The sequence below is a fragment of the Epinephelus moara genome, chromosome 3 (genome assembly GCF_006386435.1).
Source record: "Epinephelus moara isolate mb chromosome 3, YSFRI_EMoa_1.0, whole genome shotgun sequence".
Lineage (NCBI taxonomy): Eukaryota > Metazoa > Chordata > Actinopteri > Perciformes > Serranidae > Epinephelus > Epinephelus moara.
The window spans coordinates 19,798,897-19,820,994 of record NC_065508.1 but is presented as its reverse complement, the minus strand read 5'-3'; the positions used below and the strand labels follow the sequence as shown (position 1 = coordinate 19,820,994).

At 41.1% G+C, this 22,098-nt stretch overlaps 1 protein-coding gene across 1 annotated transcript; it reads left to right on the top strand.

Annotated features, from left to right (window-relative positions):
* Window positions 1-1,833: 1,833 nt before the first annotated feature.
* On the top strand, window positions 1,834-20,891 carry tm7sf2 (transmembrane 7 superfamily member 2). Its single transcript, XM_050041336.1, is given in 12 exon segments — window positions 1,834-1,887; window positions 1,889-1,977; window positions 4,772-4,854; window positions 6,120-6,316; window positions 8,397-8,451; window positions 8,957-9,151; window positions 10,807-10,910; window positions 13,106-13,225; window positions 13,380-13,548; window positions 13,642-13,722; window positions 13,900-14,022; window positions 20,131-20,891. Coding segments are annotated over 12 exon segments (1,431 nt in total). The 3' UTR covers window positions 20,292-20,891.
* Window positions 20,892-22,098: the final 1,207 nt, after the last annotated feature.

The following is a 22,098-nucleotide window of genomic DNA, read 5'->3' as shown; positions in this document are numbered from 1 at the left end:
TTTCTTATTTCTTCCGGCATGCAGATTTTGGGCCAATGCTGGGTTAGGTCACGTCTCGATAACAGCCCAGTAATGGCAGAATCAGCAGCCAGAATCGAGCCAGCTTATTTGGCCCGAGTCTGGGGCATCATTCATCCCAAGTATTAGCCGAGTCAAGTAATCAGGCGTGACCTGACTTACTTCTTCCGGCATGCAGAGTTTGGGTTGATGGTGGGCCAGGTCATATTTTGATAACAGCCCAGTAATGGCAGGGTCGACAGCTGGCCCAATTCTGGGGCGTCATTGTGTCTCAGCCAGTTGAGTAATCAGGTGCGACCTGACTTTTCTTATTTCTTCTGGCATGCAGATTTTGGGCCAATGCTGGGCCAGGTCATGGTCCGATAATAGCCCAGTAATGTTGGTGTTGGCAGCTAGAATCAAACCAGCTTATTTGTCCTGATTCTGGAACGGCATGCATCCCAAGTCTCAGCCGAGTGGAGTAATCGGGAAGGGCCAGACTTTTATCTTCCGACATACACAGTCGGCCCAGCTTATTTGGCCCGACTATGGGGCGTCATTCAACCCTTGTCTCAGCTGTGTCGGGCAACTGGACGTGGCCTTACTTATTTCTTCTTGCATGCTGAGTTTGGGCCAATGCTAGGCCAGGTCATGTTTTGATAATTCAATAATGGCAGGGTTGGCAGCCAGAATCGGGTCAGCTTATTTGTCCTGATTCTGGGACATAATTTATCCCAAGTTTCAGTCGAGATGGACAATTGAAGGCAGCCTGTCTTTTTTACATCCCGTATTGATTATTGTAAGTTGCTCCTTTTTGGTCCTCCTCTCAAGTCCATCCACAAACTTCAGCTGGTCCGGAACTCTGCTGCTGGCATCATCACCAGAACCCCCTCCACCAATCACATCACTCCTGTCCTTCAGCAGCTTTACTGGCTCCCAGTTAAACAACGCATTGACTTCAAGATCTTCTCCTCCTTACTTTTAATTCCATCAACAACCAAGCTCCTCTGTACCTCTCCCAATTCTTGCACATCCCCACTCACACCCTCAGGTCTTCCTCTTCCATCCACCTCGCTGTCCCACCAGCCTGCCTGACCACCTGGGGGACTAGAGCCTTCAGCCACTCTGCCCCCCGCCTCTGGAACTCCCTTCCACCGGACATTTGTAGCATCAACTCTCTGTCCACTTTCAAATCAGTCTGACTCACTATTTACACAGAATTTTATTGATTGTAAACCTGTTTTGATGAATATTTATTTGCTGTTATGTTATCATTATTTTATTATTCATTTATTTATTTTATGTTACTTTATTCTTTATGTCTTTGACTTTTTCTGCTGTTATCTTCTCTATCTTTGCCCGCAAGGTGACCTTAAGTGTCAGGAAAGGTGCCTTTGAATAAGAATGTATTATTATTTCTTCCAGCTTGCTCAGCTTGATTTCGGGCTGATGCTGGGCCAGGTTATTGTGGCTAACTGGGATGGTAAATGGTTGTAAAGGTTTACAGTGTACTAATCAACGCTGAAATTTTCATGAAGAGCTGTACAGTTATTCAACATAATGTCCTCAACAGCATTATTTTTTAAGTATTTCCTTGTATTGTGATCATAAGACCACTTCAGAAGTCTAAATTATATGTAAAAATAAATAAGTAACAATTTATTACGTATAATAATTGATTATAATTAGTTTAACTCCACAATATAACAGTTCATCGGTGTAATTCAGGTGTTTCACAACGTCTACCAGTCACTTCCGGACTGTAGCATGCACCGTCTGTCGCCACCTGATGCGCTCCTCTGATTGGTTCAACCTTCTTTTCCCCACCCTCTTCTGATGACCGCGGAGGCATCTGATTGGCTGAGAGGCGGCTTCGTGCTCCCGAACGTGTCTCGGGGGCGTCTCCGCCTGCAGGCTGCTGCTGGATGGATGCATTATAATATCACTACAGTGCCGTCTACAGCTCCATGCTTTACACCGGTAAGACACTGAATTTACTGAGTTACAAGACAAGCAGCACGTTACTCCTTTTTATACGCTGTGTTTTTCTGTAAAGCCGCTGTTTCCGGTCATTTTAGTATCAGCAGGTGAAGGGACGACAACTAAACGGCCTTTTGTCTCATGGTTCATAATAGAAATGCAGCTAGAGGAACACCTGAACTTTGTCTCGGTGGTTTATGACAGCACTAACAGGCTATACAAAATAACAGCTGATTTAAATTATGTGACAGCATGCAAATAATTGCCTAATTTAATATCAATATATGTAATAGAATATATAAATATATATTTTTGTTGACACTGAAAAATCACATTGTTCCTCTTTCACCCTGATTTATTTTCCTGCATCGTTGGTTTAGTTTAGTATATGTGCACATACATGTATAGAAAATACAGAAAAAAGAAATTAGAAGTTAAAACATTGTGCAGGAGAGGCTAGAAGCCAAAAATGGCTCATGAAGATACCTCCCATGTTAAATAACAACAATCATACCTAAAAAGAAAAAGATAAAAATGATTTCATACTGAATCAGGGACGTGTTAAGAGTCTTTGCAAATTAGAGTCCTTTTGATGCTGATTGTAGAGATGGAAGAAGGTTGTTCCAAAGAGATGGTCCTCTGTATTACAATGAATATTGATTAAGAGAAGTCAGACAATATGGAAGATAACGGTCCTTAGAGTGTCTTGTACAATATGAGTGAATGTCTGAGGAAAACTTTTAAAAGTACTGAAAACACCAGGCAAGTCATGAGTGAGATGTACACATTTATACATTTATATATGATTCACATTTTTAGCCAAGCTAGTCACTTTAAAAAATTGCTTTTGACTTAAAAAAAAAATCTTACTGAGATAAGTGGGACGTGTGGTCGTCCATCTGTGATGAACTGCATTCAAGATTTCCATGTGATTATGGCTCCTTTAAAGTATCCTCCTGCTTAAATATGAGCACTGTTTGATAAGCCTATGAGGGAATAACTGCCTCCACAGGCTAGTTCTGGAAGACGCTACTAACTGTCAAAGTATTACCAGTAAATGTACTTAAAGTATCAAAAGTAAAAGCGCCTGAAAGTGACAGAATCAGGAGTGTAGTGTAAGTACTTCTTCACACTGAAAGAAAGGAAAACGTTTGGAGGTGTTGTTATTTACAGGTTTTATGCAATGGTTTTACTGGTGCGGCCCACTGGGAATCAAACTGGGCTGTATGTGGCCCATGAACTAAACTGGGCTGTATGTGGCCCATGAACTAAAATGAGCTTGACACCTCTGTGTTAGGGCATGCCTTTCTTTACTCTTGTAACTCTTAGAATAGTACTTGAACTTTAATGTTGTTTTCTTTGCACTAATTATCAATGTGTCACAAGGTAGGCAGTATTTTAATAAAGTTGGTTGAGTGACATCTGTCTCACTGTCCTGATAAAACTTTCTGGATAGTATGGTTTGGTAACTTCATTTCCACCATAGCTTTGCACAGCTCCACATGGAGGAGGTCTAACTAGCCACAATGATTAAAAACACCTGTGGAAACCCTTTGTGGAAAAACAAACTCACACCAGTGATCTCTGATAATAAAACTTTTAAGCTTTGGCATGACAGAGGAATAAGATACCTCAAGCAATGTTACAGTAATAATATTTTCATGTCCTTTGAACAGCTAAACAACAACAAACACTTCTGTTATTTCCAACTTAGAGCCTTCATTTAAAAAAGTCTGGGGGATCAAATGACCCTACCTGACCTGACAAAGGTGGAGGAACTGTTTCACAGTAACAAAGGTTCAAGGCAGTTTATTTGCAGGATTTATGTTATAATGATTGAATGCCCAAAACATGATGTACACAGATTAAGAGAGAGATGTGAGTCTGACCTAGGTGTTACTTTAGATGATCATTTATGGTCTGGCTTATGTCAGAACAGTTTGATCGCCACTGTAAATGCCAGATTTGGAGATGTACCTAACCCCTCAAAACTGCATTGCAGAGGGCGCTATGCTGCACTGCACATGGCACTGCACGGAAGTTACACATTTTGGTATGATTTGTGTGACACTCACTAAAATAATGGACGCACCAATTTCATTAGATCCAGGACTTTTTTCTCTGGGGAAATGTTACAAATTTGAAATCAAAGCTTGAGGAAATGTATTGATATTGCTCCTGCTGTTTCCAGGAAGTATATTGCTTTAACCTGGAAGTCAGATTCCCCCATCTCTATATCAATCAATCTATATATCTATATTTGTATGCCTCTAGATAAGATAACCTATGTCCTGAAAAACAGATATGATGCCTTTTTAAAGATTTGGCATCCTTTCATTTACCTTTATCAACTGTTGACTCACTATAATCTCTGAACTGGCTCCATTGTAAGATAATTGTAACGTCCATGTACAATGGTTGAGATACCTTAGTGACAAGAGAGTCTCAAAATAGATATTTTTTTGGCTGATTGTTTTTGTGAAATGTGTCTTTATATTGATTTTTTTTTTGGTTTGTTTCTTTTGTTGGAGGGAATAGGTTGTGATGTTCATGCTAAATTGAGAAACTTAGAATTAAATATATATAAGGGGCTTTTAATCTGTAATAATGCACCATAATGCATGTGTACGTTGATTATATTTTTGGTATGTAAAGGATTTTTAGTTTTTCTCACAGGTAAAAGTTCAAAATTATCAGAGAGCTCTGCACTAATCGGCATTCCAGTCTAATTATTTGTTCCTCAGATGTCTTTTTTACGACAGAAATATGTCTACATTCCTATTATTTTTCACAGGAGAGCAATAATGAGGCCAAACAGTCAATCGCTCAAACACAGATCTCCACATGACACAGAGAGGGAGTTTGGAGGAACCCTGGGTGAGTCACAGCAGGCCTGACTGCCTAACCAGGGCACCACCATGACACATCCACCTTCATTGTATTTCAGATGTTTTTACCTTTATATAACAGTTAACTCACATTATTGGTATATAGCAGTGTTTCCTATCACACATGCTGTAGCTGAGCAGAAAATAAACAAAATATTTTCTTTGATTCTGTTCATGCACTCCTGTCATGTGTCACATGTTCACTCTGTTTGGGAAATTGTCATTGCTGAATTACGTTTTCATTACGCTGTGTTGCTCACAGGTAAAAGCTGACATCAAAGGTGATGTCACAACTCTGGTGAAAACTCAGACTCAAATGCAGAGAACACACAGGAGGCAGAGTAGTCCTCCTTTTCATGTTGTGTCTTACTTATTAATATCATGTCTGTCATTGATGCTGCTCTGTTCTGTTCCCGGGGGTGTCTTTGCTGCTGCTCTCCCTGCCTTAGGCTGTCCATGTAGGCGCATGGAAGGGCAGAGAGGTTTGCTCTCTCTGCGTCAGGCGTTCCTTGTTTGCACATGGAAGGGCAGCCAGGTGTGCTCTCTCAGCCTTAGGCTTTTCACATAGGTGTGTGGAAAAGGCTTTCTGTGTAGGCCCGAGGAAAGGCAGAGGGGCCCCAGAACAGAGCCAAACCGCCAAACAAAATACTGCAAATGGAAATAAAGTTTTCTTTCTCTTAAGCGTTCCTGACTGAAGTAGTTTTTGTGTCCAAACCACACATTAACCACAGCGTTGATGAAATGTAAAGTTTTAATGTATCTGCCACAAAATAAATTGTCAAATGTCACAAACTGTAGCTCTAATTAAGAATCACTACAACCGCCTAAGTAAGATTTTACATTGTAGACTTGACAGGAAATGAGAGAACAAATACACCACAGCTTGTGTGTGTGTGTGTGTGTGTATGTGAGAGAGAGCACATTGGTGGTACTTCATCTCCTGCTGTTTGTTAAATTGAGCATCCCATCCGTTTTGCTCTCTAGTTGTTCTGAAGTAAAATCATGTCGTTTGTTGCACCCACACCAACAGCTAAACCAATTGTTTTGCTACTACATAGTTATTCAACGTGCTTAATTTTTCACTGTTATCACACATCTGCTATATAAATCTGGCCGTGCATTAGATAGTCTCACTGTGCTCCGTTATTAAGTTTCCCCTGTGGTGCTGCTTCACTTTATCTTCATTGCTTCTGACTGCTGCTCAGTCATGTCACCCAGGTTGTCATCTCACTTTTGTCTGTAATCATCTCTCAGGTGCCATATGCATCCCTATCTTTCTCCCGTTGATGGTGCTGTTCCTGATCAGCGTGAGTCGATCCCCTGAGGCCAGTGTGCTCCAGTGGCCCCCTCAGCTCCCCTCCACTGACCAGCTGTGGGATCCTCTGGCCCTCGTGCTTCTGCTGGGCTGGATTGCTCTGCATGCCCTCCTCTATGTGATGCCATTAGGAAAGGTAGGCTACGTTCATCAGCCTAATTCAAAGGTTAAAAGAAGATGTCAACCCCCTTGCTACCTATTTATTAAGCCCCAACCTCACCTGCACACTGTTATTGGCTGGCGGCTACACACCAATGTCCAAAGGTTGCAGCCTCAAAATATCCCAAACACAGCAGAATAAGGAAATCCAGGCAGAGGGCCGAGTCTCTGCAGATAAATACACCATGTCTATACATTGTTTTTAGTATAATCCTGCATACTGTACCTTTTAAAGTTTTTGTCTTTAACACACGTGAAGAGGATTTTTATGCCCACGTCAGCGATAGCTGTGGCCAGAGGCATTATGTTGTCAGGTTGTCCATCTGTCTGTATGTATGTCCCATTCTTGTGAACATGATATGTCAAGAATTTTTTCTTTCTTTCTTTCTTTTTTCAAATTTGGCACAAACTCCCACTTAGACTCAACGATGAACTGATTCAATTCTGATGGTGGCAGATCAAAGGTCAAGGTCACTGTGACCTTGTCTGTCTTATTGTGACAACAATACCTTAAGAAGGGAGATTTTTTTGTAGTTTGGCACACATGTTCACTAGGACTCAACTATGAATTGATTAGATATTGGTGGTCAAAGGTCAAGGTCAGTGTGACCTTGCATCTGTCTCATTCTGGTGAACGTAGTATCTCAAGAAGGCCTTGAGGAAGTCTCCTCAAATTTGGCACAAACATCCACTTAGACTCAATGAAGAAGTGACTACATTCTGGTGGTCAGGGGTCAAAGGTCAAGGTCACTATGAACTTGACTTTATCATTCTTGTGAATGTGATATCTCAAGAACATCCTGTAGGATTTAAAAAATATTCTTTTGACACAAATGTTTACTTGGACTCAACAATGAACTGATTAGAATTTGGAGGTCGAGTCAAGGTGACTATGACCCTGCATCCGTCTCATTCTTGTGAATGGAATTTCTCAAGAAGGCCATGAGGAAGTTTCCTCAAATTTGGTACAAACGTCCGCTTGGACTCAAGAATGAACTGATTAGAATTTGGAAGTCAAAAATCAAGGTCACTGTGACCTCATGAAACATGTCTTTGGCCATAACTCAAGAGTTCTTCCACTAATTATGACAATATTTTACATACATGTCTAATAAGATAAAACGATGAAGTGATGATACACTTCACCATACACCATACACCGTTACGTTACTTTGCAATTTTGTTTCCATATGTTCATTTATAGTTTCTTTGCCTCCGTATTGGCAATAGCTGCGGCTGGAGGCATAGAAACTATAAAAGATACATTATGTTTTCGGGTTGTCCGTCTGTCTCATTCTCGTGAACACAACATCACAACAACTTGAGGAAATTTCTTCAAAGTGGCATAAAACATCCAGTTGGCCTCAACGATGAACTGATCAGAACTTGGTGGACTTCGGTCAAAGGTCAATGTGACTGTGGCTTCACAGAACATTTTTTGGGCCAAAACTCCAGACCTCATACACCCATACATTTATACATGACAAATTTGCCTATAAATGTGTAACAGGATAAAACAATGAAGTGATGACCTTATATATCCAAAAGGTCAAAGGTGGACATCATAATGTTCTGTGAAAGCACTTTTCTGGCGATTACTCTGCGCCATATCTGAGGAAGAGAAGGGCAGACATTTTGATGATTGTATAGATCCTCTGTGCTGCCGGGTGGAGGATGTGTGTGAAGCATCAATGTTTGATGTAAACTGTAACTACAACTTGACTGGTCTGCGGGTAAACAACCACGTAGTGGTAATTCTAGTTCTGTGCTCTGTTAAAAGTGGTACGCAAATGTTATTTGTGTGAAGAATATTCTTACTAATGCCAGTGATAATGTCAGCCATATTATCCAGCCTTAGCATGATGTTATATTATGTGCGTGACCCTGTATATACACGAATTGCACAGTTTTCATAAAGTGAATTTGACCCAAATATCCACGGCTAGTTATAGGATCAAATTTTATCCCATAGAAAAAAACGTATATCCTTTAACTGAGCCTATGACTCAATATATGTTTCATGTGTTCAGATTTAAAGTGAATGTATTTCCTTGCAGGTGTCTGAAGGATTAGTGCTGAGGGATGGAACGCGTCTCAAGTATCCCATAAACGGTATCTATATTACTGATCATTAAAACATGAGTGTTGCAACACATTATATGTTTTAGGATTTAATTTGCATGTGTTAAAGGCACAATTTTTTAATCTTTTAGTCATATTATAAGTGTGATTTCTACAGTGTTGTTGACCAACGACTAGCTTTGTGTGTACGCTGAGTAACGGAGGATAATTGTGTTATGATAGCTGTAATATTTCACAGTTATGTTTGAGTTTTACACAAATGCTTTTTTTTCCTCATTGAAATGCTGCAGTGTAGCACAATGCACCCATTGTGGTATTTTATTTTAAGGAGGATCTAAAAGTCATGTTTCTTTATGTATCTTTTAGTCTAACCTCCACGCTCTCTGGCTGATCTGACCGTGAGCTAAAGTTAACTTGAGTTACACAATCTGAACTTCCATCTCTTCCAACTTTCACTGTTTTTTTTTTTAGCGTCAGTCTGCTTATCTCTTTCCCCTGGCTACAACATTTAGCTTTGTTTGTTTTTCTCCCTCAGGTTTTCATGGCCTGTGCATCAGTGGTGTGTTACTGATGTTGTTGCTGGGGCTCGGGGCTCCTCTGGGGTATCTGTTTGAGCTGCTGGTGCCTCTGGCAGTGTGTGCAATAGCAGTGTCATTCCTGTTCTCCGTCTACCTCTACATCCGCTCGTTTTGGGTTCCTTCTCATGCTCTCGCTTTGGGGGGCAACACAGGTGAGCGTGAAGGTTCATTAATAAAGGAAGAATCCACCATAAAAAGCGTTCTCTAAAACAGTCACTGGCAATGTACTGTGCATTTGTAAGCCTCTTTTATTGTGTGGTGGAAGATTTTTGGTATTCCTTTGGGTAATTATCTAACGGTGGGCCAAGCTCTTCATAAGCCTGCAGGCATCGAGTGAACATTGACCCTGCTACACCGGCTGCGCTGTGCTCTGCTGCATCTGAAGGCAGAAACCTGAGAGCATCCAGTATTGTGATTCAGCTCCTGCTTACCGATGATTACGTTCGTCCCAGTTTGTAAAAAAGACAAAATGCTGCAGCACAGCCTCACAGAGCTGTTAGCATGACTGCAGACTCTTCTTGTTTTTGCAAAATGAAACAAAACAGAAAACACAGCAGCTTCGGTTGACCTCAGTGACTCTTGTTCTCACTACAGAAGCTCTCAGTCGACCATTACTGTTCCTGCTGTCTACTTATGAACATGTATAAACAGCCTGAAGTGACCAAAGGCAACAAATTCATGCTCATTTTTTGGGTGTTGTTAAAAGGCATTCTGGGAATAGAAAATGGTTGAAAATAACTGAAAGAAAGCCGAGACGGGCAGGTGCAATGTGTCTACAAACAAAAGAGCTAGTAATTGGTGCAGTGGATTGAACGCCAGAAATCAACATAGGCCTTTTTTCACAGCAGATATTTTACCTGGACCTTTGAATTCACATCTAAATGAAATTATTGATTACAGTTCTGCCTTTCATACATTAATTTGAAAGTGGATCTATTAAGTTTATAGGCTTAAACTAGCCTGACATTGCCAGAACAAATTGCAAAATTCAATTAGTGTGGAACCTTTAAATTAATTTGCAATTTCCAAAGGGCCTTATTAGGCGCTACATCAGTGTGATGTAGCGCTGAGCAGCTAGTGACCAGGTCTGCCTGGTATAGATAGTGATCACAGCACAGTAGTACCAACCAGTGTTATTTGTTAAAGGTGTTAAAGGTGTTAAAGGTCCAGTGTGTAAGATTTAGGGGGATTTAGTGACATCTAGTGGGGAAGACTGAAGATTGCAACCAGCTGAAACTTCTCCTGGTTAGGATTCCTGTAGTGTTTATTGTTCAGGAGGTTTTTACCAGGAGCTGTATTATCTACAGAGGTCTCTTCCTCTCTAAAACAAATGCACCTGGTATTTTAAACCGGTAAAAACACTAAATAAAGCAGTTTTATGTCACAAATCAGTGTTTCTCTTAGGCTGTTTGGCATGTCACAGATAGGCCGCTAGCCCAGCACCTGCTAACGTGTGCTCACCCTTTTCTCTGATAACTTAAGATCCAGACATTCAGGAGGTCTTTAGCGGGAGTGGAATTATCCGCAGAGGTCTCTTCCTCTCCAAAACAAATGCACCTGATAATTCAAACCAGTAAATAGACTGATTAAAGCAGTTTCACGTTAAAATAATCAGTGTTTTTTCAACGTCCTTATCCCAGAGGGGCTGCGAAGTCTGCGATGACAGACTTATATCACCCCTAAACATGATATTAATTTGCTTTGCACTTTTTACTGACTGTATATACCTACAAAAAACTGAAAGCATAGTATGTGTCAAATCCTGCTGTAGATTTTTTGAATGCATTCCTCTCTCTGTCCTGTCCAGGAAATCCCCTCTATGACTTCTTCATCGGACGGGAGCTAAACCCCCGGATTGGGAACTTTGACCTAAAATATTTCTGTGAGCTCAGACCGGGTCTGATTGGCTGGGTGAGTTAACCTGCAGGAGTGAACGACCAGTTCCCCATGTTTGAAAGTTTTAATTCCAGACACTGAATGTGGGCAGCTGTGGCTCAGATGTAGAGCGGGTCGTCCACCAATTGGAAGATCAGCGGTTTGATTCCTTGCTCTTCCAGTCTGCATGTCGAAGCATCCTTGAGCAAGATACTGAACCCCGAATTGCTCCCGATGATGCTTACATGGGTGTATGAGTGTGTTAAAAAACTGAGTAGCAGATGGCACCTTGTATGGTAGCCTCGGCCACCTGTGTGTGAATGTGTATGCGATTGGGTGAATGTGACTGTAGTGTAAAAAGCACTTTGAGTGGTTGGATGACTAGAAAGGCACTATAGGTACATTTACCATGATGAAATGGGCTCTTACAAAAGTTTTAAGTTGCTATACACTAATTTGAGGTCAGAAATTGTGAAACTGCCTCTGCCTCCAATTGTGAAGAGAGCTTTATATTACATTTTAATTCACAGAATCTTCCTCCATTTTATATTCTACTTTGAAAAAACATATTGCTGTCATGTTCTCATGCAAAGAGGAAGTAATGCAGTAAAACAATAGACTTAAATAAAATAAAAAAAAAGACCTAAAAAGGAAAGAAAACAACAAATATCTCATAATTAAACTATTAAAACACAAAGCTGGTGTATCTAAATCTGTTGTGACTTGTGGAGGGTAGGTACTGTTGAAACCTTTGTGATCTCTCACTATATTTACAAGTCTGAATAATTTAAGAGACATACTTTTAATAAACATTAATTAACGCAGATGGTGAGCTTCATCAGAGAGCCCAACAGGACCAACAGGTGGCGATGTTGCACTCCCTCGATCCTCCATAATAATTTGCATCCTGAGAGTTTGACACAGTCAGAGTGAGAAACTTTTCTCCCTGATGACCTGACACAGTGAGACGTTTGTTGGAGGGCAGGCATCATTATCGGTGTCTGAGTCATCACACCAAGTGACACAAAATAAAGAAACTCCAGTGAGAATTTCAAATAAGATTGCTAAAATTACAACAAGGTCCCCTTTATCTTCATTAGACAAAAAGCAACACAGAGACGGTGAAAGGATGGAGTCATACTGGAAAAATGTGGATGTAATGAGTCCTTTATTTACGTTGTTTCCTCCGTATTTACAGTACAAACAGTAAAACCTTTGCACATGTGAATGTTCTGACGCCAGGTGCGTAGGAGAGGACAGAAAAAGCTCCCACCAACTGGCTACAGACAGTGTGTGGGAGCTTTGTGCTTCCTGTTGAATGTTTAAACTCTGTTCTTTTAACTTTAACGTCTTGCAGTTGCTGATAATGGCATTTTAAGGGTGAAGTCTCCGCAATGATTCATTGTTATTATTATATGCACAAAAATTACAGAGGAGCAGGCAGTGACTATGAAAATCTTGGATCTTTGGGTCCCTGTGTTAATACCCATTAAGATAAAAAAAAAAATTATGCAAGTAAAAGCAAAATGAAAATGTTTTATGTAGTCGTCACACACACACACTCAGTGACCACTTTATTAGGTACACCTGCACAAACTGTACAACTCCTCCCCCTTCTGTGGGGAGGAGAGCAGTCAATATCTTGTGTCATAATTTCACATCATGTGCAACATTATTCCTCAGTATCATGTTCACCAGTCAATGTAGTGCAATATCATTGTCTCAGTCATGTGCAGCACTACATCTCATTGTTATATAATAATCAATATATCATAGATTATCAGGAGCAGTCGGTTTTTTCACCATTTTAGTTTTTTCCCTACCATTTTTAGTTACTCTTCTACCTATCGTACCTCCGTTGCTCCTTGAAAACACTTCTATCTTATATATTTGTATACTTTGCCAGATATTTAATACTCTATTGTTCTACAACTGGGCCCAGTGAGTGACCCTGACCCAGGGAACCCACTTTAATATAGCAAAACAGAAATATATGAAATGGAAAGACAGTATAATAGATAAACATAGTGCAGCACAGTATAGTATGAGGTATAAGATATAAGGTGCAATGTAACAGTTGTAATAATTATGATATAATGTAATCTAGTGTAATATATAACCTCATAGTGACTTTTTTTTAGTTCATCTACCAATTCTTGGGCAGTGCAGGTGAAACATGCCGCCTAATTGATGATTTTCATCAGTATTCATGTCACCTGTTTTCCCCTCAGGTGGTCATAAACCTCGGCATGCTGATGAAGGAGGTGGAGCTCCGAGGCTCCCCCTCACTCGCCATGATTCTGGTCAACTGTTTCCAGCTGCTGTATGTGGCAGATGCTCTGTGGAATGAGGTGAGGGGGGGTCAACAGAGTCAGTCGAGTACTGTAGATCCTAATGTCATACGTGAACTCTCATCCTAGTCCTGCAGACGTTTAAAAGGTGGCACACCAGAAGGCGACCTCAGAGGTTTTCACCCTCACCTCATGTGCTGCTGTGTTATAACAGGAAGCCGTTCTGACAACCATGGACATTGTGCATGATGGTTTCGGCTTCATGCTGGTCTTCGGGGACCTGGCCTGGGTCCCCTTCACATACGGCCTGCAGGCTGCCTTCCTGGTTGTGCACCCACAGACCTTAAGTTCACTCGGAGCAGCAGCTATAATAGCACTGAATGGTAATAACACGTAAGCTCTTCTTCATCAGGCTGTAACATGCTGTGTGTCATGCTTAAAGATGGTGATGTTATCTTTTCTCTCTTTGCCGTCAGGTGTTGGATATTATATTTTCAGAAAATCAAACTCACAGAAGAACCAGTTCAGACGAGACCCGACACATCCAAGTGTTGCAAGTCAGTCGTTTCCTTTTAAAGTATTCTCTAAGTTAAGACAAATATTCTCACTTCACACCTATATTCTCTAATTATATATCTAAACTCATTCTGTGTATGTCAGAATGGAGTGGATGTTGATCTCTGAAGTGACCTGCACTTATTATACTCAGAAGTATCTACATTTTCCCTTTGCAGGACTGGAGACTATCGCCACAGCAACAGGGAAACGGCTGCTGGTGTCTGGCTGGTGGGGTCTCGTTCGTCATCCCAATTACCTCGGTGACCTCCTCATGGCCCTGGCGTGGTCCCTGCCATGTGGTAAGACAGCTTAAAAGCCTCCGCGCAGCTCGTTCTGCATGCAGGTCACACTGATGACACGCAGCCACTTCAAGTGAGAGTCTTTGTTAGAAATTGTGGACGAGGTTATAGATAACGGCTGAGTATTAATTGTTTCCGAAAACATAATTATTATTAGAAAAATAAGATGTGTTGGTGTTTATGGCGGATCTAAAACGCAATTTAAAAAAAAGTGTACTTGCACCTCTGTGTGGATCCTTCTCTCTCTCTCCATCTGTACAGTGGGTGGACAAAAAAACAGAAACAAACACGGAGATGGCTAAAACGGAGAAGGGTAGCAGTACTAGTTGTACTAACGATTCTTACAGTGCAGACAGTGCTAACAATGGCAACACTCATGCAGAGCTAACAGTGTTAACCGGGGGTGATCCAGAGGGTGGGTGTTACACTTTCACGGTGACGCTATCCCTCGACTGTGGGTCAGGTCCATAGACTGTATAGAATAATGAACGTAGCCACCATGATGCTACCCATTGGTTTGTAGACTCCCACTTTGAAGCTTTGAGGTTGGTATTTTGGCTCACGCCATCTTGGTTTTTTGGAGCCAGAAGTTACCATATTTGGACGAGGGGGTGGAGCTGACTCAAGCCTCTTTGACACTGTCGCTTCAAGGCAGGAATTTCTCGCTGTTATTGCTACCTTGCCGTTCTGGTATAAGGTATAATCGTGGAATGGGGGGACAGAGCTGTCTCACCTTAAAGCCAGCATCAGAGGTAGTAACAGCACCAAAACGGTGTTGGTATAAATGGGACAGCTGGCAGGACAGGATCATGGGCGGTATGGGAGTGACCTTTTGACAATGTGTTATGTTGGGAGGCACTGCGGGAGATTTAAAAAGCAGCTGATAGCCGTTAGTGGCTAACTCAAAGAAAAAAACAGCAGCCCAATATGTCAACAAATTGGAAAACCAATGAAATTCAAGAGCTCCTTACCCTCGGACTAGAGGACAAGATTAACCGCTATATAACAGGTACTGTAAATGATTGTTATTGCCATGTTAAGCCATTGTTATTGTTTAGAAAGTACTGTTGACTTGTGTTATATGTCCCACTAGAGGCCACCGCTGTTGTGTTACACGCCCACCACGCCTCTTTTGATTCCCTGATGCCAGCATACTGTCTAAAATTACACACAAGAACGGAGGGATGCCACCATTTTTTGGTCCTGTGTCAAAAATGCAAAGGCGGCACAGCTTAACTCAAATTTATTTATAAAGCACATTTAAAAACAACTCACGTTGACCAAAGTGCTGTACAAAAGGAATAAGACGCTTAACACACATACATTAGAGGTAACATAACTGTCAGATACACCGCACATCCATTTAGAGACGCAACACACACAAGCACGCATCAGAGAAAGCCACATCAGTGGGGCTCAAACGCTAATGAATAAAAATAGGTTTTGGGTAAAGAAGGAACCTTGTACGACCCTATAGCGCTATCTCTGTGTTAAAAGGGCTTCAGACTGAAGAGCCTGGCAGACAGCCTGTCACTTAAGCAGCACCACCCTTAGATATGCGTAACTTTAAGCCTTAATAACATTTATCCACCACAGCGAAGAACAGGGAAGCTCAGATTACGACACACACAGAAGGAGCTGGAGTTCATTCTCTGCTCAGGACACTATCACTCCACCATATCTGTACACAGCAAATAGTGGTTTGCTGCTATTAATGTTCAGCATCTCATGAGTACATTTTCAGAGAATTTGTCTCTTTGTCGCTTTTGGTTCCTCTTTACTAATACAGCTTTCCTAATGCCATATCGTAAGGGCTGAATGTCTTAAGTAATACTTGTGTTGACACAACGCCCAATATACTGAAAACAATGTATTCTACTTTGTGTACAAACCCTTTTTTACTTAGAAAAATCTCAAATGGTACATGTTGTGCAGATGTTCAAAAACGTTTGAATTAAAGCTGCAATAATTGATTGTTTTATGCGACTTGGGGGAGGCAAAAATTGAAGTTGCTAATGTAAGTTTGGAGGAGTGATATATATAAAATGTAAGTTGCCACTATTGTTGTCGATGTTCAGTTGTCCTACGTTCTTTGTTGTACATTAAAGTGGACCCAGTTCCATAGAGAAGCTGTCCTCGTGCTCTTACTTCTCCCACAGCCCTTTGATAGTTAATTCAGTAGCTAGTACGTTTATAGGTAAGACATGAGCGAGAAACCTGCCTTACACTAGCAAACAGTTGCTCACTTTTCACATCCAGAACAGAAACTTTCATTCGGAGTCACGTTTGTGGGCACCTGATGAATTTGAGTGAAATTTTCACTCTCCTTTTATCTCCGTTTTAGTCTCCACCAACTGGAGATGACAGGTGGTCGTATTGTAAATGAACTGCTGCATCAACTTAAGGGAAGTTTTTTGAGTAGTAAATCTTCCATGATGGTCTTTCATTATGGCAGATAAGTTTATGTGGCATTTCAGTGCTGTTGTTTGTTTGTTGTAGTAGTGCAGTATTTCTTAAAAACCTCTGTGCATCAAACTTACCACCCCAGATGTGAAATGCTCCTCTGTGTTCACCAGCTGGTCTCTAACTGTGTCTGTGTGCTGTTTGTGCAGCGGGGTTTTAGAGCTTTCCGACTGAGAACAGCACCATTAGAGCAGCGATTAGAGCACTGAGACTGAACCGAAACGATAAGGTCGCAGACTGGAAAATCAAAACGATGAACTGAGAGATGCTGAAAAGCTCACATAGAGCTGAGGGGAACTGCACAGTTACGTCATACTGATCTGTGGGTTCATTCCTTCCATATACGTGTAATCATGTGTTCCATTGTTGCTGGGAAAAATACATTTTATGGCCCCTTTAAAGCTGCAACAGGAAGTTTTTGACTGGTTTTGAAACAGTCTCAATTTAATACTGATGCCTCTGTATAAGCTATATAAGCAAACCAGACCGTCAGCAAGAAGAGTCTTATGTAAACAAGTTAAAGATATAATATGTAACATTTCCACATTAAGATGTTGAAAAACAACTACACCAATGTAATATATTTCATTAAGTGTATATGACATTATTCCAAACATTTTCACCATTGTTTAAACCCAGAGAATCGCCTGTCAGTGGCATCATATCATCCTCTTTTCAGCATCAGGGTTGTGGTTGTGTGCCAGAAGCTGTCATAAACTAAACTATTTGTTCTAAGCAGATGAAGGATTTTAGTCATTGAACATCTGGATCCTAAGTTAGGGAAACACTGATCGACATTTTTCACCATTTTCGGACATTTTATAGACCAAATAACTAATCAATTAATTGAGAAAATAACCGACAGATTAATCATCATCATTTATAATGGCCAGTTGCAGCCGTAGTTTGGATATCAGCAGGCTGAGGTATATTCAATCATCTCTTCCTCGTCCTCCTCCTGGTCTAACGACGAGGGAGGTGTGTGTGGAGCCAACAGCCTACTCAGGAACAGACTCCGCTGTAGCTTCACATCGGGCTAAACTCTATGCCCACCCCTTTGTCATGGTCTGATCAAATGAGAAGGATTTGACTTTAATTCAATTTTCCAATTCAGTTTTACTTATAAAGCCTAATATCACAAATCACAATCTGCCTCAAAGGGCTTTACAGCATACGATCCCTCTGTCTTTGGACCCTCATGGCAGATTAGGAAAAACTTCCCCAAAAAAACCCTATAACGGAAAAAAAATGGTCGAAACCTCAGGAAAAGTAACTGAGGAGGGATCTTTTTTCCAGGATGGACAGACGTGCAATAGATATGTGTACATGGAGGGAGAGACAGAGATGCACAGCAACAACAATAATAACAATTACTACTATAACAATGATTATAGAAATGTAAGTAATAATTACAGTAGCTTATGGTAGTATGTATATCTATATATTATTAGTTTATGTATGTGACAATAATAACCATATGTGTGTCCTAATAATAGTAGAAGTACGACTAGTAATGTAGTAGTAGGCATCAGGCAGGACCACAGCACCAGCGCAACCACGACCCACGATCAAGGCGCAACCACAGTCCAAAGGAACCTTTAGCCCCGTTTCCACCGAGCAGTACGGTACAGTTTAGTTCGGTACACTTTTTTTCCAGTTTCCGCTGCGAAAAGTTGTGGATGGTACCAATGGAACTGTTCTGTACCGTCCCCATTTTTGGTTCCCCTTGTGTTGGGGTACCTAGCACACAGATCTGGTACTAAAAGGTGGAGCTGTGAACACTGCAGTCTGTTGATTGGTCAATAGCGGACAGTCACTCTGCTCAGGGCTGAGTTGTGGCTGGTTTTGAGGCTCATGTAACCACTGTTCATACTGTGGAGTGTTTTATTAGTAAACTGTAAATATGCAATGAGAGGATGTTTTGCTGCCTCTCACAGCAGCTGGAGTCGACAATTTAATTGACTGGGCCGACTGCCGGCAACTTTTAAGGTTGAACGTTAACTTGTAATGCTACTCAGTGCGTGAGTTGATGACGTGACTCAATCAACACACCTTAAATATTCCATATGACAACTTTGACCATTACACTTTTAGTAATGAGTGGATCTTAAGGCGTGTATGTATATTAATTTCAGCCACATTATGTGAACTGCAGCGTCGCGTAGAGTTGGGCTAGAGCAACACTAAACCCCTGAGCTTGCTTAACAAGGACAAAATGCACAAACCTGCTATTTTTAAATATCCCATGGAGAGAGACTCTCACTGCAGCTTGTTCTATTTTTGTTCTGAAAATGTCGGCGTGCAGCCTCGTTCTGTGGACTATAAACGAGGTCCAGACTTCTGTCTATGTCACCGATTATGAGGAAACACAGTGAGTGCTAGACAGAGCAGTGAGTGACAACATCCCCGGCGACCGCATAAAAGAGTACTGTTTGCAGTGGAAACACTAGGGTCTAGGTACCATGTCTGAAGGGTTACTGTTGGTTCCAAAGGTACCATACCGAAAGTGTTTGGTGGAAACTGGGCTTTTGAGATGAGAGAGCACAGAGGCTTCGGGGGAGAAGCCGAGTTAGTAATATGCAGAATAGGACATGAAAATGTGCAAATGAAGACAACGAGAGAAGGAGAGAAGGGGCTTGGTGTATCATAGGAGGTGCCCCCGGCAGAACTAGGGGCTGGTCTAAGGCAAGCCTGAGCCAGCCCTAACTGAAAGCTTTATCAAAGAATAGTCTTAAGTCTGCTCTTAACGGTAACAGAGACGGTGTCTGCCTCTTGTAACAGGACATCACTCAAATATTTTGTTTTACTGGAAAATGTGTCACAGTTCAGAAGCTAATGGTGCTCTAGTTTCCAGTTCACTGGAACTTTAAATCTGGAACTACGTTACTAAACCAGGCAAACTGAATGACACATCTGACTCTCAGTAACTGACAGTTTCCGATACTCTTTGTTAGGAAGACATTTCGGTAGCGACCAGAAAAGTCTATTAGATAATTACAATGTTTTTGCGACTGATGCAGAAGCAATAAAGGCAGCAACAATGTGTCCTCTTTGTTCCTCTGTAAGCTGCCTTATGTTCCCTTGAAATCCCTCTTCCTGAAATGGTGGCTGTCAGACTTTTTGTCGCAGCTGACACATTCTGCTCATTGGTATTCAAACTTTGCGTGACTCACTTGTGTAGCTGCCTTTGTAATTGAGATGTACTGTGGTTTCAGCCCCTTAATTGCTGCTGTAAAAGTCACAAATGCACTCCAAAAAGAAAAATCATGACAGCATATTCCAAACGTTTGAAAGCTGCACTGACAAAGAGGAACAGCGGTCACATCGAGACCCTGGCTGAAAGACAAAAAGGTATTTTCTGAAAAACACTTTGAACATTATAAGCTTAATCAAACTGGTATTCACAGCAGGGCTCTTGTATAATACAGAAAAGAAAATGTACAGCTCTCTGTGGGGGAGGCTTGATTATAGCTTGTTCGATGTCACTCACATCCTGATCAATAGTAAGATGAAGGTGTCAGTTTTTCTCTGTTGTGATGATCGTTTCGAGTTCATCATTTCATGTGTGAATCAAACATTTTATAGTTTTCTTTTCTGTTGTGTTTCCTCCTGCTGACAGTCTGTGTGCGGTTTCCTTCTCTCTAGGATTCTCACACCTCCTGCCTTACTTCTATGTCATATATTTCACCGTCTTGCTGATTCACCGAGAGGACCGAGATGAGAGACAGTGTCAGGCCAAATACGGACTGGCGTGGGACACCTACTGCCGACGTGTCCCCTACAGGATCTTCCCCTATATATACTGAACAAGAAAGCAGATGGGTGGAACGGGACCAACACTGTCTCACCAGATCCTCTTCATGTCCACACAAACTTGGCAATAAAGAAAAAATGTAAATCCATTTCCACTCACACAGATTACAAATATTACCCGGTGCTGCTGCTATGGGGATTCTGCAGGGAGCTCACAATTTTAATCAGCCTTGATTCGTTAGGCTGCGGTTCAATTACAAGATGATTTTCAATGGATCACTATTTCTGATTCATTGCATTTTGACTTTAAAACCTCATAGGAGTCTTATAGAGGATGCACACTTCTCTAAAGCATTCCAGCACAAAAGGCTATAAAGCTGCAGTACATCTGAAAACAGTGTCGGCCTTGTGGTTCTTTCCTCATAAAAACGACACAAGTTGTTGTAAAAATTAGAAGCAAAAACATTTTATTTCAATGAGGAGATATTATCCGAGAAAAATAACAATTACAATGCATTTCTGTATAAACACCAGTGCCTCTTTTTTGATGAAAAGACTGGGCCACAGCATTTTTACCATGCTTGTTTTTTTACAGTGTCTTCTTTTTTAAGTGTGTTGTTGTCTGTGAAATACATCTGAAATAAAACAATATAAAACAGCACTTGATCTTAATTGCATTTATTAGACAGATAGCTATTTGAATCTCTTTGAGCATTCTGGGAAAACAGCCCAGTCGCTAGGAGAAAATGTTGGCATTGTGTGTTTCTGCAAACTCTGAATACATTTACATTTGCATGTTTTTTTACGTGTCACATCATGACTCGACAATTAATTGTAGTGACGTTATATATGAGCTGACTTTGTCATCGGGAGGTCACCTTCATGAGATGACTGCCAAGCTGCAAAGCCTTGTAGGAGACCAACAAACAGCAAAATCAGTTGTGTTTTTTGTGAGTCATTGCTGTTTTTCCAGCGGGGATTCAGGCACAAAAATGGTCGTTTTTTACAGAGAGATCGCAGCACTCCTCATCAGGATAGTGGCACAAATAGTGGTTGTTTTTTAGAGAGACACTGCGCATTTCTTGCTGGGGTAGTGGCATGAAAACAGCTGTTTGTCACTGGGTCATTGCTGCATTCCCCTTCAGGAAAGTGACACGAAGAGTGTTTGTTTTTTTACTGAGACATTGCTGCGTTTCCAGCTGGGATAGTGGCATGAAAAGTAGTTGTTTTAAAACATAACATTGCTGCATTATCCTTCAGGATAGTGGCACAAAAAATGGTTGCTCCTTACAGAGGCATCGCTGCATTTCTTGCTGGGGTAGTGGCATGAAAAGCGGTTGTTTGTTACAAAGACATTGCTGCATTTCCAGCTGGGATAATGGCATGAAAAGCAGTTGTTTTATACCATAACATTGCTGCATTCCCCTTCAGGATAGTGGCACAAAAAGGGTGGTTTTTTTAGAGACATCTCTGCATTTCTTACTGGGGTAGTGGCATGAAAAGTGATTATTTTTTACCAAGACATTGCTACGTTTCATGTTTTGATAGTGACACAAAAACGGTTGTATTTTACCGAGACATCACTGCATTCCTCTTCAGGAAAATGGCACCAAGAGTGGTTGTTTTTTTTTCACCGAGATATCGCTGCGTTTCTTGCTGGGATAGTTGCACAAACACGGTTATATTTATCGAGATATTACTACTTTTCCAGCAGGGATTGTGCTCCCAAAAGTGGTCCTTTTAAACCAAAACATGATCTTTTCCTAACCATAGGCAAGTGATTTTGGGGCCTAAACCAAACTACAGGTTACCGCAGTGTTGCTGAAACGTAAAGCAACCATTACATAATAACTTGCAAAA